Raw genomic sequence first — 19,273 nt, 5'->3', positions numbered from 1 at the left:
CATAGGAACATTTTGGTCTCTAATAATTCATATGTCTAAAGCAGTGCTTCTATAGTGGGGCGGGCCCCCATGGGGTTAGGTGATGCTGGGGGGGGGGGCATGAAAAACCTAATTGAGAAGCACTGGTCTCAAGGCATTTATATCCACTCTTCAATTCATATCTAACTTGAATAAATTATTAAAAACAAAACTATAACAATATTTTGAGGGGGGCTCAATTATCTGATTGAATAATCCATAAAATAATAAGTTTAAAGGAAATAGTGACAATAATATGTCGTGTTCTCCCGCTAGTCCAATCAAAACATTCAGATTAATCTTCGTAAAATAATAATGACGCAGCAGAATCCAACCAATTTTATCCACCTTTGAATACCCCAGAACACCCAGTTTAAACAGGTGAAGGCAATTAGAACATATTATAAGAAATTAAATTAAATCCTAATACAGTAAAACAAGAAAATTAATGTGAACGGTGGCTACAACTACAACCACACTGCCGCAGATCATGCATATCATAGTTCCTGTTTTTATTTCTCTGCTACCACAGTAGGCAGCAGAAACCATTTTTGAGGGAATAATTTGTGAAAATACATATATCATGCCCATTCCATTTCTCAACATTCTTGGATGATAAATAAAACTTTATCATTTTGTTCCTGCACCATGATAAGAGTTTAGCCTTGGTGCAGTCAGTAGCAGGCTCTGCTGGCCTGTGATCTGCAATAAACAATATTAACACATTCACTGCTAGCCCATTTAACATTTCTGACTTATATAGGGGTCCAGTTAAAATGGATCTTTTGATGTCTGTAGTCGTCAATAGCAGTGAATGAGTTCAAATAAAAGGCAGTTTTGTTGATGTGTGACTGAGACGCATGCACAGTAGAAAATGAGTCCGATTATCTGGCCTTGTCTAAAATGTCATTCTCTCCTAGCAGTACAACAGGGCTGAATCCAATCTGTGTTTTGCTCTCAAGTGGCACAATACAGCAGTGAAAAATCGACATAACTGCATAGAATTGGTTATCTGCAGATCACAATCATGCCGCTCCCAAACGTGGATAAAAATGACACATATTGAATGTATCTGTCGGTGTGAGTGTGGCGTAAACGCGCAGATCAAATATAACCTGCCAAAGTGAGCTTGACATCGTCAAAATATGCCCATCAGTGGCATGTACGCATCCGAGTCAAGTTAAAAAACACAATATAAACACATTACAGAACACCTGCTGCAGCTCTAAACTACGGCAAATTGCGGCGAGTCGAGTCTTAAACAAGCAGAATAATTGGTGACAGTGGCCAAAAAAGAGATGGTGAATTTTAAGCAATCGTGGGGATTGGGGACTTTGTCATGGAAGACAAAGGCAATCGGAGAATGTTTACCGTTGAGAGGCAATTTCACTTCTGCAGTATTTGTAGCTTGTATGCCAGAAAATTGCATCACTAACAACACTTAACAAAATGAAGGCATACAATATTTTGCACTACAGTCACTATTACACACTTTAAGCAATAAATTGATTCATGTTCCAAATAATTTGCTCTTGATTTGAAAAGTGAAATGTAGGCGAGTACCTACTAACCAGTGCAAAGCATTTTGGTTGGACACCCAAATAAATATGTAAATAAATCGAATTCTGTGCCATCCGTGTCTGTTTTAATACATTTGTTTGGGTACATCTAGGTGTATTTTATTCAACAACTCCACAAGATAAATAATTAAACATTGACTGTTTTATTTCTGGCTCGTCGAGCCACTATACCATAATTTAGATGTATGTGACTGTGTTCCAATTAATTTGATCTTAATTCAAAAAGAAACCTGCTTGTCATCGCATTGGAAAGGATTGCTGATATCTGCAAAAACTGTTGAAATTTCACATACCCTGTCTTCACATACTCCCATTGTGCTGTTGTGTTTATTAATGTCTTTAGCTGTTGTGTCTGTATAAAGTACATTGAGTTTCTTGTGTATGAAATGTGCTATGTAAAATAAAGCTGCCTTAAGTTATTAATTTAATTTAATTTATCGTTTGCCCATTTTTATATCCAGGTGCCTTCACGTACCCCAAGTAGAGAATAATCAGGAAAAACAAAATAGAAGCAGATATAACAATAGCAGCAGAAGGAACAAGCCATTTGTCTGAAAATTTGGTGTGGCATCCTGGCCACTAAATCTTCTGCAAGGATTGTTTATTTTTTTTTTTTTATCAGGGCACATAAAACTACTTTTGGCAGAGTTCTCTCGGAAAACCAACTGTCCACCCCATTGGCCAATCAGCGCTGGTTGTTGGGCGGCGGGCGAAGCCCAAGAATAATCACGACGTGGAAAGTGGCACTGACCTGTAAGCACGGCCTTGGCGGAAGGTTCGGCCAGGTCCAAGGCAGACTTTCCGTCCGTGTTGCGGATGTTGGGGTCGGCTCCATGCTGCAGTAGAACTGTGCAACAACAGGGCAGACACAGACAGTAGCTCAGCTCCTGGACTGACATGCAAACTCCCTGACATACGCTCCGACCCAGTCCGGAACCATATCCAGATCCGAAAACCGCTCTGTCCGGACCTCCCCGTTGCTCCTGAACTTCGCATCGCTCTCCTCCTCTGTTGCTAGCGCTGCTCCCTCGCCTGCCCCTGGCTGCCCCCGTCCTGCGAGCCATGCTGCTGATGTAAACAGACATGCCACCACAAGAGCAGCGAGGGCAAGGCTACGGCACACCGCCGCAAAAACGGACCAAACAAAGCGGCTGCGTGACCGCCTCCATCGTACTTGTGGGAAACGGCGAGGAGGAAAGAACGGGTCCGGCGGGAAAAAGCTCACAGTTACAACTAAGCGAGGTAGCGGTGATTAGGCAAGCGGGCGGGCAGGCAGCGCGAGTGGAGCGACTCTGGCTCTCACTGACTATGTGAGAGATGCAGCGGAGAACAAGATGAAAGGGGGGGGGGGGGGGGGGGCTACGAGTCAGAGAGGATGGGTGAGAAGACTTGGAGAGAGAGCAAAATAACCCCAATAGTTTGGCAAAAAAAAGATCATTTTGAGATTGTTAAATGGGAATGGAATCTCTTATGACTGTAATGGACAAATGGAATTCAATGCAGATAAAATTGCATTGTTGTAATGATTCTGAGCTCTACAGTATAAGAGGTGCTTAACATGTACTGCTGAGCTGTAATGGAACCGATGTGTATAATTAAGCATGTCTCATGGTGCTGTTCGTGAAGAAATTTCCATAGTGTGTCCGTCTGACGCACCGTTTCTGTCAGGTCTGCCTAGCAACAAGTGGCCTCACGACCGTGATGCAACCAGGGGAAAAGTAGGATCGTAAAATGTATCCGTCAAGCACCTTTAACGGAAAAGGGCACAAAATGCTAAAGTACAGTATAACACAGCAGAATTACAAAAAAAGGGAAGTATTGTATTCTTAGGGTGCAACTAACATCTTTCAATGAATCAAGTCTTTTTTTCATTTCTATTAATTTGATGAAAAACAAAGTAAAAGGTTCATTGAATACTGCAGAAATCAGAATATTTACTGTTGAGAGGCTGAAATTCTATTGGCCATTTTAAATTAAAAAAAGCTATCTAAACAATTCACTGATGGTCAGAAAGAATTATTGATTACATAATTACATAATTAGCTATGGTTAATTAACTATTTGAAAACTCTAAAAAATATAGTTTGTTTTTTTACTTACTGCTACATTATGCCTCATATTCATGTTCAAATCTGCTGCCTTGAAGTCACTTCTTATTCACAGCGGAACGCAACTGATAAACTTAAGTATGGCGAGAGAAGTGGTGTGAAAGCTGTCAACATCACTCTCATTGTGTTTCTGCTGTTGACTCCGAGTTAGTTTAGTGCATCATTAAATGTGGCAGGGTTTTAAATGATATGTTCAGCACCTTGCTACAATTAACGGCTAGCTAAATGTTGGGCGGCGGTGTGCGGACGTAATCAAGGGGCTGCAAAACATACTACGGCTGTTTCCTTTGTATACACAAAGTGAAGGGGAAATAGAAGCAGTTTGCTGCAACAATTGGACTATTGAAAAAAAAAAATAAGAGAGACACAGAAGCAATGGGGTACCGTAGTTTTCGGACTATAAAGCAGCACCTTTTTTTCTCATGATTTGAGTCACGTGGCTTACAGTTCAATGAGGCATATCTGCAGATTTGGGTTTTTTTTTTTTTTTGCTATCCACAGGTATAGCGGATGTGTGTATCTATTGTGTCAATTTATAAAACATCGATGAAATAGAACAGAAAAAATGTGAATCAATGGCTGTGCTCGGAAAGTTTGAAAAATATCGTAAAAGTTTAGTGACGTGCAAATTTGATCGATTTTCGTTTTTTTTGCCGACTTCCCCCTCCTATTTTTTTTAAGAAAATAAGTAAAAATGACAGACAATTCAAAAGTTTTGTTTTTATTTTACCCAGCATTTAACATACATAACTCCCTCTTAGAATTTAAGTGCAAAACGTTTGCCTTGCACGAAATACTTCTGTAAACGAATGTATTATAACTATTTGGATAAGACCCTGCCAATTTTATTGTATAACAGCTATACAATAACAATAAAGGCATTCTGTTTTCCCTCTGCCTGTCCACTGCCTCTGGCTTAAGGCATGATCCTGCTGCATGTGACAATTCCGCCCCAGTCTTTCCCATTCTATGTAAGTATGGAAGCTTGTGATCTATAGTGATGTGCAAGGAGGCAGATATCGTGATCGCTCGCCGTCACGCTCCGATCATATCATACGTACTCCTCCACAGCGGCAGTTTGTTGCTAACGCGGTCTTGTTACCCTCTCAAAGCTTGACATTTTACATACTCGGGTGGAACTCGGGTCCAATTGTTATAGTTGCCAAAATAAGCTTGTTGTGCCGCTGCCTTTTGTTGCAACGGGCTTCGGACAAACACTGCAGCAGTACTTGCTCCACGTATGTCGCCGCAAACAAAAACGATTTCTAAACCACCGACGATACGGCTCCTGACTTTTACAAACAAATGGTTTGCTTTGTCTAGCCATTGCTATGTTGTGCTATCTATTTTTTGTGAGAGAAACATAAGGACCAAATGCAATGCAGCAAACAAGGGAGGAAAATATCAATTATTATTATTTTTAAAATCGGCCGTAACAAAAACTGCGTCAATTGGTTAGGCTTTATAGTAGCTGACGCCAAAGTTGTTGATTGCTTGGTTAACATCGCTCATTAGCAAACACAAGAAATCTTTAACTAAACCACTGAAGTTAACAACATTAATGGTAATCAACTTACAGTAAATGAAAGTAGGGATGGACTGATTATCAGCCAATCCTACTATAAGCACAGATGTTTGGCATTTTGCAGTATGTTGGCATCCGCATTTGATGGCAAATCATTTTAAAACTGAGGCAACTTAGGGCAACTATTCAATTTTTCTGTTAACTTTGCAGGAGATTCTGTTGATACTGGGAAGAAAAAAAGATACCTGAAAAGTGAAATTTTAAGTTTTCCTCCAAGCTTTTAAGAAATGATGATAACACTTGGAGCTAGCTGAACTTTTTTTTTTTTTAGAATTTAGGATACAGGTAATGTTAAGAGATGTGTTGTGTTTATACTTTTGCTATTTTGGTGTTTCTATTCTCCCCTTAACTGAAAATGGACATAGTCTTCAAATATTGGTTATCGTCTTTCTTCACTACTAAAAGTTGGTATCAGCTCTGAAAAAAAAAAGATCTTTTCATCTCCAAATAAAAATTGTGTCATATTTGAATCACAATTTTTTTTATTCCTTCTATGTCACATTTAAATAAAACGACTTGATAATATGAAGTAATACATTGAGTAATATTTTACAAGGCGATGTTCACATCCTTTAAAAGGTCAGTTCCACAGGTCTCATTACTTGTTTAGATTTGGGGCACTAGGTAAATGCAGCCAGCCCTTGCTTCACTCCTGGTCGTCATAGTAACAGAATCCATACTCACTATTGTCCCAGTCTCAATGTTTTGAAAACCTACACACAAAGATGGCCTTGTAGCATTGTCATGCTGGTGTCGTGGCTATCTTAACAATGAATGCAGGTACACAATAGCTCTCCCACCAAACGCACAACATTATTGAAAATCAAACCTTTCTTCAAAACAAAAACGGAGTACTTTCTGCGAATGAGAAAGGAAAACATCTGCTAATTATTTCAAGAAATTTGGTATCTCGACCCATTTCCTCAGTCCATGAAATCCAAATAAAATGGTCCTAATGCGATTGTGCTGAATTCTTGAGGCGATATTTTCACAAACCATTCAAATTCAGCTAACAATATGGAAAACCAGATTTTGTCATTTGCTTCATAAATGAACTAAGAAACGTGAAAGAGCTGAGCTCGGTGTTTTGCTGAAGTCGATACTGCAACTTCTTTGGCCTCATTCTCGTGTGACTGCTGAGACGTTCCCAAAGCGGGTACACTTTGACAAGTGTGCACGCCAAACAAGTGTACACGCCAACCTATCAAGCTCAGCTGCAGCATCGAGGCTTGGGTGTGTGTGTGTGTGTGTTTTGTTTCCGTGTATGTGTGCATGTTTGCCTCTTCACAGCTCTGATGCACACCTTCCGTCACCCACTCACCTCTCAACAATAATATATTTTGCCTTAGCTGAGATCCCACTCAAACACACACTGGTACCCGCAGAAGAACGTCCGGTATATCCACAGTGAGGAATCCATAATAAAGTCCAGCCATCATTTTCTATTGCACTTGTCCTTGTTATTTTTTGAGTGCGCTGGACACAATACCAGCATACACCTGTAGTTGGTTCATTGGTTGATTGTTATGTATTATCACAGCAGGGTGTTGCGCAGGGTGAAGCAGAAATTTCACCTGATTTTCCCAAAATTCGGCAGGATTACTTCTGAAGAAATAATAATAGATTTGTTGCTGATATACAGTGATAGAGTTGCAAATAGCAATTATGTTAATAATGGATAAATCTGTCGATTAACTCATTCAACACCAAAGATGCATTTTTACGTTATAACTGTATTTTTCCCAAAAAATTAGGGTAAAGAAAGGTCTGAAAATAGCTGGCAGTGAATTAGTTAATCGGTTAATCACATTTTCTGACTTTTTTTTCCCAAAAGGAGTGTAGAAAATTACCTTTTATTCTGTGACTTGCTTTGTCCGTATCATTAGAAAAAAAGGCAAAAATGTTTATCATGGTTTTACAAAATAAAAACAAATGTTTGTAATTGTTTCATTTTGATTCAACATGTTCTATATTCAAAAACATTGCCCTTTACACAGCCTCCTACCTTAATGCTAACATAGTGGAAAATGGCAATGACATGTTAACAGTTGGCATCAATATGGTGTCAAAATAAACATAAAACAAAGAATTACACTTTCTGAATTTAAAACACCAAATAACATTGCCTTATAAAGAGCGTGCTACCGTAATGCTATCGTAATGGAAAATCCAATGGCATTTAGGCCAGTGATTCTCAGCCTTTATTTAGCGGCCTACCATCTGTGAAATATTTTTTTCAGTCAAGTACCCCCAAGCTATACTCTTTCTTCATGAAAGACAAAAGAATTCTGTTAAACTATTGAGGAGCTAAAATTCTGGAAAATGTGAGATTTCTATGAGTATAAGTGAAAAATAATTGGTTAATTTTATTATTTATTACTTGTCAATTAATCGGTTCATCTTTGCCCTTCTAAAAGCTGCAAGTATTTAACATTTAAGGCTAACATTGAAGGCTACCGCTTTCACACAATTATTGCCAAATGGGGTTAGATTTTAATAGGGTTTTTGGCGGTATTAGCAATTCAAATTAAAAGCCTTTTAAAGCAGAGACGGGAACAGTACGTTTTCAAATTAAGAGCAAATGAATTAGAACATGAAGCAACTCATCAGTTAGTGTTCCAAGACATGCACGTGAGGCTACTTGAAACTACAACGCAGCCTCTAATCCAAAATGAGCCAGCTCATCCGTGACTCCAAAGAGGCCCAGTACTACAGAAAATTGCCATATTTGTTACAATTTTAATAACTGAGAGCTAAAACTACATTTCGTTAGCAGCAATAGATCGCAGCCCGCCCTCGATCTCAATGCAGCCAGCAAATGGAAGCAAAATCTTTGTCAATCATACTTTCGCTTTTCCAATATCTTTTTCTGACAAATGTGACCTTGCACTTGATGAGCTGCTGGGCTAAGAAGGAGATTAATTCCACGCTCAAGTTGTCTGAAGCCCACAGAAGAGGGCAGACAGTCCATCAGAAGAATCAAAGTTGATTTGGCCGTCAGTGCGAGGCCAAATCTCTAACCTGGCACCATGACATCCTGGCAGCAGCTCTGCTCAGAATGAAATAAATAAATGAAAAAAAGCCACAGATTCTGACGTCTGTTTGGCATGTTTCACTTTGACGTGTCCAGTTACAGGCAAAAACAGATAAATAATACAAATTCAGCTGTCTTTTGACATAAAACGTTGCATGTATATTAATTACATGATGCTTGTGAATGTGGATGATGGAGTTATCTTTTCAACCGTGGATTATGTCAATACAAACTATTTATTCACAATATATTAAATTTTAGACTTAAATTTCTTCCGTGAACATACTACACAAAGTATAACTGTTTGGTGTTGAATTTGACAGCATATCTATGCCAACTGGTAGCATGTTATTAGACTTTTCTATTATGTTAGCATTAAGCTAGCAGGCTTCTTGAAAGACAATGTTTTGTAGTTTTTAAATACACAAAGTACTTTTTTTTAAGTTGAATTTGACAAAATATCAATGCTAACAGTAAGCATGTTATTTTCATGGTCCATTGTGTTAGCATTAAGCTAGCAGGCTTTTTGTAAGGCAACGTTTTTGGTGTTTTTAAATACAGTTTATATTTTTAATTAACATATAAATTGAAAACATGATGCACACTGTTATCATGCCATTGGTATTTTTCACTATGTCATTAGCATTAAGCTAGCAGGTGGTTTGTAGGGCAACATTTTTTGGTGTGTTTAAATACACGGTGTAATTCTTACAGATGTTAAGAGTTTAAATGATGCCAATGTTTAGCATGTAATTGACATTTTCTATTATGCTGTCATTAAACTGTCAGGCCGTTGAGCAGGGTGATTTTAAATACACAGTTTAATCATTTGTTTTATCTTTAATTTGACAACATATCAATACCAACAGATGGCATGTCATTGGCATTTGCTGTTTTTAGCATGGAGCTAGCAGGCTATTTGTAGTGCAACTTTGTTTTGTGTTTGTAAATACACCAAGTGTTATTATTTGTTATCGTTGTTGTTATAGTGAATTTGACAGCATGTCTATGCCAATTGTTAGCATGTGATTGGCATTTTTTTATTACAATGGCATCAAGCTTACGAGCTGTTGGTAAGGTAATTTTGTTTTTGTAAAACAGTGTTTTTCATTCTCTGTTTTATGTTTCATTTGACAGTAGACTTCAATTTTCAGCGGCATTAAACGGTACTTTTGAAGCTTTTTTTTTTCAATGAATTGTTAACGGTTTGAAGGCTTGAAGGCAAACAAACAGTGTGAAACTAAACTATGCAGTGTGTTTGGCTTTTCTGCTTTTTTTGTAGGATAAACTTTGCACATGATGTCACAAAAGATGTCATCGTAAGACGTGCGTTTTGCAAGCATTACAGGGTTGACTGTGTTTCTTTAAATTTGCCTTATTTTGCAAGGCTTACTTGAAGGGCCAGCCTCAACAAAGGGTGTTAAGAGAAGACAAACGTGAGGAGAGAACCAAGCACTCTCAAAGCTGTAAATCTCCAGAGGCCTCATAAGAGTGTTTTCTTTTCACAGGGATAACGACAATTTACACTTGTGAGAAGAATGTTAAAAACGGATGACTGACTAACACGTTTACCTCGTTAGGGGTCTTACATTTTAAGTATCATTTCAACCGATTACTGTATAGCCGGCAAAGGTGTTAAACTCATGGACTCATACTTTTATTTAGAACTATTGATTGATATACTTGGACTGCCTCTGCATTCAACTCAGCCTTGCTGCTACTCAGACATTCAGGGTCAGACAGTCTGCAGATGCCATTGCCCCAAATGACGGTTTGGCACTGTGAGCAAGGTGACACAAACCATCATTTGCCATTATAAAACGTATCAAGCTGTTTATATTGGAATCGTAAAGACATCCTCTCCGAGCAGCAAAACATCCTCGCTGCTTCAAAGGCTAATATTGCCTCGCTCTGTCATAAACAGTGGTGCAATAATTGCAAATTGTGCCCTTACTTGCATCTATTTTTACGGAAAAATAATAGCTCGCAGCATGTGGTTCGTTGCAGACAATTACTGCGTGATTATGTGCACCTCCACATCTGAGCGCAAACGGGGTATAAAACGCAAACAAGTTTGCCACGGAATTGGATTATAATTTTCAAGGCAAGAAATGGCACGACAACATTCTGTTTTGTGTCAATGTTCTTACCTATACAGACGTCGATCTTGCCCTTGATGGCTGCCTCGTGTAAAGGCGTGTAATTCCAGTTGTCTCGGGCATTCGGCTCGGCGCCCTGACACAGCAGCAAGGACACCACCTGAAAGCAACAAAGTATTCTTTACCCCCCATGATCAAACTATAAATGCAAAATGAAGCCCCACAAAAGGTGTTTTCATGCACTCTGGAGGACATGTCTGGTATTACAAGTCATCACAAAGGGCCAGGGCTGCAACTCATTTTTTGTTTGTAAAAATAATCGAAAAAAAGGGCCACTTTCTCAAGTTGACAACGCTTAAAAAAAAACCTAACAAATAAACTAATATTTTACAAAAACTAATATTTTTTATTATTACTCAACATCTGGTTTGGACAAAATGTCAAAAAAAAACAAAACTAAAGTATTGATAGAAGCGCTCCATAAAGCAGATGTTTGTAAATGTAATCAATCTGATTTTATACAGAACTGAATAAATCAGAGGAAAATTCTTTGGAAAGCTGAAATTCTGAGGATTTGCAAAATTCAAGGTCTCTTAATGATTAATCGATTATAAAAACAATTAATTTTAGGAATTTTCTATACAATTTTTTTTTTAGTCCCATAGAAGTACGAGCATTCGACTCTTGAGCATTCAGATACTAGTTACTAATACCACTACTACCTTTAAAAACCACCCCCCCCAAAACACAATGGCATTTGTCCTACCTATTCCAATTAATAGTATTCTATACATTGTATAGAATACTTGTATAGAATACATTGTATAGAATACTATTAATTGTATAGTATACAATTTCATGAAATTAATGGCAATTTTCTGTTATTATAATTTGTAGTTTGAGAGCATAAAAATACTTGAATTGTAAGTACAATTCGCTGCCATCGTGAGTACAGATAGCTTGAAATAAGTGTCAGCTGGATACCGATATTTGGTATCAGTGCTCGCCTATACCTAATCCCTAACACTGTGTCCATTCTCACCTCCGAGTGACCAAAGGAGCATGCATTGTGTAGTGGGATCAGGCCGCCATCATCCCTGGCGTGCACGTTGGCGCCGGTCTGAAGAAGGTGGTCAACCACATCTTTGCGTCCAAAACCTGACAAGACAGGTGAAAGAATGGCAAAAAGATTGAAAAAAATGTGCAAAAACAGATTTTGTTCACTGCAGAAAAGTAATGATAGTTTAAAAAAAAAAACTTGAGCTACGTTCTTATTTTGGAACCTCAATCGAATAGTTTTTGTTAGGGTATTGCTCAATCAAGCCCCCAAAAAATTGCTAAATATTTGGGTTAGTGATAGGGAAAAACCACTCTGACTTGAAATAAACCAATATCGTCACACCGAAACCAATTTATCACCCTGATATACAGTATCACTTCCAAGCGAGATGAGTCACAGGCATGTCACAGATGACAACACTTAGATAACAAACTACTAATGATGCTTTTCAAAAGTATGATTAAGTCTGCAGGGGCAACAAAAGAGGCGGTCGCCCCGCTAGTTATGACATGTCCAGGAAGGGCCAAGTTTCTCAAACCACGTGATGAAAAACAAAAACAAAAGGATGGCTCAGAAAGAACTGCTGCATTGTGATATATCACCCAAATAGGAAAAAAAAAAAAGCAAAGTCAAAGTACTATATCGTATGTCTTTGTCACTACTTTGTTGAAAAACATTTTGTCTTCCCCAAAAGTAGTTTGCAATTTCTTTTTGCACACTTTATTTTGGAGATGTAGATTTAAACTCTAACAAGCTGTAAGTGCAATCGCAAGTGAAGTTCCACTGACAATAAACAACAAATAGTAACAAACAAATAGTATTGAAAAAGAAAGCTTTGAAGAAACTAACTTGTTTTCCAGATAAAAGCAAACAAGGGGTGGCTCCCACAAAACATTTCTCATCTATCTATCCAAATATGCAGTGGAAGACATTTTAAAAGTAGATATTGAAGAAAAAACTAAGAGTAGTAATACTACAAGGTATTGTGACTTTTATGACAATCATTTATTTCCCTTATTCCTTGGCTAAAAGAAAAAAAAAGTTTAGCATGAATCTGTCCATGTGGTGAAACGATTTTTAAAAAACTACTTGTGAATGAACTTTGTAAATATTTGCAAAAACCTACATAGAATAGAATAAAATACAATTCCCCCGAATCTCAAAGGATTTTGCTTGCTCCGTGGAATTTTGTTTAAAAAACATGCCAAACAGACTTAATAATAAAATCATAACCATTACAAATAAACTGTTTACTTAATTGCCGAGCGTATTGGTATAATGTATTGTCAATCGCTTGTACGTACGCATGCGCAAGTCAATACAGTGACAGAATGGAAAAGTGCTGGTTTACGCATCTCGCCCCCAAACAAATACGTTCGAACGTACTGTGAAACAAAATCGCACGTAAGCATTACGTAAAATTGTTTACGTCATGTCAAATGTTTACGCCAGTCTTCCGTGCAAAATTGACAACTTTGTTGATAAAAGTTATCGTGGTTACCTGCAGCAAAGTGTAGGGGGGTAGATTTTCGTCCAGCCATATCTTTAGCGTTCACATTCGCTGTGTCCACCAGTTTTTTCACCCTCAAAACATCTCCATTCCGACAGGCTTCGAATAGCTCCCTAAACGCTCCGTTTGGACCACCGAAACCACAGCCGCCGCTGTCCGCGTTGCCGTCACCCGTGTCGGGCGTCGAAGCTGCACTCGCCCCGCTTCCCTCCGCGGTGGTCGGGGAGCTAGCGATGCTGCTAGCGCCGCTGCTAAGGGCCAAAGCTGGGGTACTGCTGCCGGTTGTTGCGGGAGAGGCAGGGGAAACCTCGCCGTCCGCGGCGGCTTCGCGAGGCAGAAGCGCGGCATCGTCGGCCGGGGTCGAAGCCGAGCTAGACGGGGAGACGGGGAGCGAGGAAGATCGAGGTGGGGAAGAGAAAAAATGAGGGGAGCGACGAGGAGTCGCCATTTTCACAACACAACAGTCCCTAGTAGCAACAAACACTGGTGACAACTTCCTGTCAAGTGAACCCAAACTTCCGGTCAATTTGTTTATTTTACCAAAGGACACACAACAACTACTTAGTTTTACAATTTCTTGTAACAATTTGAGATTGTTATTTATTTATACGAGTCTAAAAGCACAATGTATAATGAGAAATAACAAAACACTGACCTCTTGTGGTCATCCCGGTGTCCGTTTCAGAGTGAACGCTTATTTCTTAACCTACAAAATATGAAATGCCATGACTTATGCCACGCCATTGTCAAAATGTTTTCTTTTTATGATTATGAAGCCTCGTTTTAAATGTATTTCTTTTTAATTTGGAAGTTGTTAGTAACACTCTCGTCAGCGGCGTTTTGAAAGACAGTGAAAAGTTTGGAAGCACCCACTAATTGAGTGCTTTTTCAATAATAAACTACCAAATTAAGTTATCGACAATAACAAATAAATATGACAAATATTTGTCAAAAAACATGTTAATCACAAAATGTTTTATAATTTCAGTTCAGCAGCACTAAACTGCTTGTTCCCGGTGTTGTGCTAGTGTAGTAACGTTTACATTCCCCGAGCTGACATGCGCCCGTTCTGTTTTTGATTTGTCAAATATACAATGAAGTGTTGTTACGTTCACCTTGCAATGTGTTCATGAACCGGTTAGGCGCATTGAATTAGAGTTCATATTGAAGTTTGAGATGGTCCTACTGTGGCTGTGGTAATTGAATGCATCGCCTTTCTGAGCAAGCACAGAACTCACTTCTTTTGCTTCACCACATAGCGTTGAATCGATCGTTGAATGCGCACAGTCCCCCCCCCCCCCCCTCCTCCTCCTCCTCCCCCTCCCAAATCATCCTTGTAACTCGTGGTCACACTTTACTGGGAAACCCGCCCTAGGAGAAAATTGAACTCCTTGCAGTCTAACCTAATTTGTCCATGATTGGTCATCTGTAAAGAATAAAATAGTTGTAGTTCCGGTATGACGTAAACGTTAAAGTAAAACGTTTAAATTCCTTTTTAATTGGTTCATTGCACAAACAGCTATGGCGACAGTAGGATTGCCGTATGCGTGGCCCAAACGATTTGTTTGCTGGACAAAAAAGGCTTAAAATCTGGACAGTCCCTGTTAAAATTGGACATCCGGTCACCCTTTGTCAGTAACGTAGACATTCAAAATGTTTTCATTAAATAACAATGATCATCTTTGTCAAGAGTGAAAAACATGAATTAACAGTGACAGTATTTGTTCAAAAATATATTCACTTAAGAGAATACATAAAAAACAGTTTTTATTTAATGACATCGAACACACAATTTTATCCGATGAAAATAAAAGCATCACAATATGTAATAAAACGAAATCTAATGAGCTATTTATCAGGTTAAGCGACTCAGACTGCAGATAGGAAGTGAGAAATAAAAGTCGACAGGGTCGAGACACCCAGTCGTGTCTGGTTGGTTGACATAATTGTCATACTTGCTTTAACCGCTCTCTTTTGTGCGTCACCTAAATAGAAAACAATCCGTTGTTCTTGAGTAGCAGTTCAAACGAAAACAAGTTTAAAAATTAATATATAACCATGCCCACTGGGGAGCAACACGAAATATTTGTTTGGTATAAACCCTGAAAGGCAAGGTCTATAAAGTCTAAAGATTTTGAACTTAACACACATTAAGATTGCCACACAAAACTTCTGCGTTTCAATTGCTGCGATGTGTGACGTCACATACGATCATTATCTTTTGTTTTGATTCTGGTCAAAGTTCAACAAATCAAACGCCGACCACTCGTGGATTCTAAAACATCTGAAACTGACTTCAAAATGACGTCAGGCTTTTTCGCTGTCTCCTATTCGAAACTGATTAAGCTTTGGATGGCCGCATAACAAAGGAATGAACGCCCCCCCCCCCCCCCCCCCTCCCTCATAAATAGTTTCCTCTGTTTGAAATGAGTACTTTTTGAATGAGAGATTTTGAAGAAAAAAATAGAAACAACCTTTTAAGGTGGAGTAGTCCGTCCACACATGTTTTTAAGCAGAACTTTCCGGAAGAACAGCATTCTTAAGAGCCATTCCCTTTTATGATTCACATAGATTTTCACAGGTCCCTCATAGGAACTAAATGTAATATACTTGGTGGATTTGATGTTCCTGGAGTGGGAACACTGATACCTAGACACTAGTACATCTCAGTAAATTAGAATATTGTAGCAAAGTACATCTGATAAAAAGTTTGACTGAATCCATTAAGCACATGGGAAATTACTCATGAGTAGGCCGATTTCTTCCTCGTAATTTATGTACTAAAAATGATCAGAATTGTTTCTTCAAAACAGTTGACAATAGATGTTTTCTAAATTTGTTCATGGGATGTTCACAATGGTTTGTTACCTCAATCCTGAGCAAAATTATTAGTGGTTCATTGTTACTGCCCTTATTGCTCTATTACTAATTTCTGTTTGTGTTTTATTGCCTACCTTATTATTTGCTCGATTATGGAATGTCTGCTCGGGAAGGGAACAGAATAAGATTTTTATTGTGTGGTATTACTATGCATATGACAATAAAACTCTTTAATCTTGAAATGGCGGCTCTGAAATAGTTAGTAAAAACAAGTGAATTTCGATTCTACAAACATGATTGTCAGTTTTGGCAGTGGTGTTGTTCAGCCTGTTTTAAGGGGCTTAAGCCCCCTTAAAATGTTATCAAGCCCCCCCTTAATTTGGTTGCATTATTTAAATATTTTTATTTTTACATTATTTTATTTTTTATTTGTTTAATGTATCAAAAACTGAGGAGAAAAAAATTAAATCTTGCACATTATACTAGACAAGTTGGTGAGTTAATTTATCCCTCCTGTTATGTTGTGGGTGAAACTGACCCATTTGAAAGTTAAAGTAAATGTTAGCTATTGTTTTTCAGGACTAGACTTCTCCTTGTCTTATGTAAAATAAACAAATCAATTTAAAAGTGCATCTGTATGCATTTTTTTATTTTGCTAAACTTCGTATAAATAATGGCCCAGAGAATATTGTTGCTGTTCTTGAGAAATCAACAAAATCACTATAGTTAAAACAAAGTATTGGATTTGGATTTAACACATTTGTGACAGGTTTAGGTGACTAAATATGGCCCAGGGATATTATTGCTGTTCCTCACAAACAAAAATAACAAGATGTTTACATGTAATCGTTAAGAGTGGTTTGTTTTGAAATATTCACATAAGTACAATTGATTTTTTTCTGTTTGCTTGGGTAAAATGTCAACATGCGTTTCAACATTTGAAGTCACGCTTTAGTCTGTCATTGTTTTAATTTCCTTCTCAATGAAAAAAAAAGAAGTGCGATGCGATTCCACAAAACCGGGACGCGGGGATTAGTTTTTAACGAAAAAGCGAATTTTTGTCAGAGATATCCATTTTGGGATTTCTAAAAATAACCGCTTTAAGGTGACTTTCATTGCACAGCTTCCAAAAGGTTCAAATTGTCATCACGGTTTATGAAAATAAGGGATTAGTAGACGATGCGCGCACAGTTGAAAAAATAGTCGAAACGTTTGTTTTTTTTCAAAACGATGTCAACTTGCAAAATTCAAATTGCTGTAACTTCGCCAATGTTTTAGGAACACGCGTGTATTTTATATTTCAACGCTTATTAGGTGTTCGGTTTTTCCATTTTCATTATTAAGAAAGAGTTTGTGAAATCGCATCACATATAAATATCCTAATAGTAACGATGACGTAAAATATAAAAAAAAAAACATTTAAGAACGAAAAATTAAATAGTCCTATTTCTTTGTTAAGTGTTTGACTTGTTTAAAAAAACAAACAAATCGAAACTCATCTTTCCACTTGGAGAAGAGCAGGTCAAGCCCGCAAGTCCACGCCCACTCGGAACTTGTTAAGCACCTGTTGCAAGCGCCTCGAGTCAGTCGCCGCACTCCTATCGTCAAACACACACATCCACACACTGGTCGAGCCAGATCGTCCCAAAATGCCGGGTCGAAACGCTCAGGAATGGATGCGCCTGTCCCTCCGCACGCCGGGCATCTTCATCTTCGGCCTGGTGATGGCGCCCTGCGGCTGGGTGCTCAACCTGACGGCCACGGTGGCCCCCAACTGGAGGACCATCGAGGACGTGCCCGACACGCCGAGCAACCAATTCATCGAGCAGGGAATCTGGGACATCTGCCGCTCCGTCACCACGTCCACGTCGTCCACGTGCGGCCTGGAGGACAGCACGTACTTCGGTAACGAGATCATCGACGTGGCCCAGGGCTTGATGGTGGCCTCGCTGGTGGTCACCCTGGTGGGCCTGGCCGTGGCCATCCCCGGGGTCCGCTGCTGGAAGGAGAGCCCCAACTGGGTGGTGGCAGGTCTCGGGGGGATCCTCATCTTCATCTCCGGGGTGTTCGCCATCATCCCGATCTCGTGGTACACGCACATCCTGGAGGACATCAGCACGGTGACGCCGAGGGCGACCGTGCGCGTGGGCTACTGCATCGTGCTGGGCTTCATCGGCGGCATCTTCGAGATCCTGGGCGGCTTCGTCATGTTCATCGGTATCTGCCGCTGCTGCGGCGGCAAGAACCGCGGAGAGGTTCGGGTGCGCGAGACCGGGCGCAGCCGCTTCAGCGCACGCCCGCAGTCGCAGCCGAGACGCGTGGACGTGCCCACGCTCAGCCGGGACCGGAGCCCCGCGCCCAGCAGCGTGCCTTACATCCGGGACTCCATGGACGACGACGTCTCCTTCCCCCGGGCCAAGAGTGCCGGGCCCCGCTCCGTGGCCACCTCGTACAGCGGGAGACCCTACGACGCGGACCTTTGAGGGGGCCACCCCTAGAGTATAATTATATATATAATATATATATATATATATATATATATATATATATATATATATATATATATATATATATATATATATATATATATATATATATATATATATATATATATATATATATATATATATAAAATCTCTCACACACACAGAAAGTGGATTTACTGCAGTGTTTGCTAACTTTTGCTGTGCCAAGGCAGAAATTTTACACAAAAGTCCAATACAGGGAAAGTAGATAAAAACGAGATTTGTTTTAAAACGTGCTATCCACTTGATTTACTTTCTAACATTTAACTTCTTTAATCTCTGTTTCGTCAAAAAACAAAAGCTCGTGCTCTGGGGAGTAACAAGGAACAAATATGTCCTCATAGTAATGTTTACTCGAGTACTTTGACTGGTAACTTCCAACGAAGTCAAAACAAGACAATGAAAAAGGAAAACATGAGTTGAACAAAATTATTGAGTAATCAGTCACAGCCAATATTCAGGTTTCAATCAATTGAAAATATTCAGATGGCTATTTTTAAATCGAAGATCAAATATTGTCAGTGATGGTTTATTTCAGGTTGGGATCATGTTTTCTTTTTTCAACCTAAGGATTTTCCGAGATGTTCTCAAGTATTTATTTTTCTGACTATTTTTACCTTAACTCCCTGATTAGCACAGTTTACTCCTTACACTGAAAGAAAACATGAGCTTAACTTAAAAACATTAAACTATTCCCCAATATTCGTGCTTCGATGAACTTAAAAAGATTCAACTGGTGTAATGATCGAAACCTGAATACTGGCTGTGATGGATTATGTGAATATTCTAGTCTGGGAAGTCACCACCAAGAAAAAAAGAAAAAAAAAGAACAACAATGGCTCAGCAGGTTTGGTGAAGCAAGTTACACCCTATCCATTATGTCAGTCAAGTACAATATTTGATGTTGGTTCCAATCAGGATTTGTGGTGAGCTT

General features: G+C 39.0%; 2 protein-coding genes across 2 annotated transcripts in view; one reads left to right on the top strand and one right to left on the bottom strand.

The window, feature by feature from the left end:
- The window catches only part of LOC148411744 (poly [ADP-ribose] polymerase tankyrase-1), a 63,738-nt gene extending 50,277 nt beyond the window's left edge, over nucleotides 1-13,461 (bottom strand). Inside the window, exons 1-4 of the mRNA XM_088434962.1 lie at nucleotides 12,986-13,461; nucleotides 11,467-11,582; nucleotides 10,476-10,584; nucleotides 2,350-2,445 (exon numbers count right to left, since the gene is read on the bottom strand). Coding sequence (XP_088291088.1) covers nucleotides 2,350-2,445; nucleotides 10,476-10,584; nucleotides 11,467-11,582; nucleotides 12,986-13,442 — 778 coding nt within the window. The 5' untranslated portion in view covers nucleotides 13,443-13,461. The remainder of the gene's footprint in view (nucleotides 1-2,349; nucleotides 2,446-10,475; nucleotides 10,585-11,466; nucleotides 11,583-12,985) is intronic.
- A 3,948-nt stretch (nucleotides 13,462-17,409) lies between these two features.
- On the top strand, nucleotides 17,410-18,324 carry cldn23.1 (claudin 23.1). Its single transcript, XM_088435361.1, has one exon. It carries the CDS (start codon nucleotides 17,464-17,466, stop codon nucleotides 18,295-18,297), a length of 834 nt encoding a protein of 277 aa, XP_088291487.1. The 5' UTR covers nucleotides 17,410-17,463; the 3' UTR covers nucleotides 18,298-18,324.
- The last annotated feature ends 949 nt before the right edge of the window (nucleotides 18,325-19,273 follow it).

This window comes from Hippichthys cyanospilos, chromosome 15, assembly GCF_059441005.1.
Source record: "Hippichthys cyanospilos isolate Australia breed blue-spotted pipefish chromosome 15, RoL_Hcya_1.0, whole genome shotgun sequence".
Lineage (NCBI taxonomy): Eukaryota > Metazoa > Chordata > Actinopteri > Syngnathiformes > Syngnathidae > Hippichthys > Hippichthys cyanospilos.
This window is presented reverse-complemented; position numbering and strand designations above follow the sequence as displayed.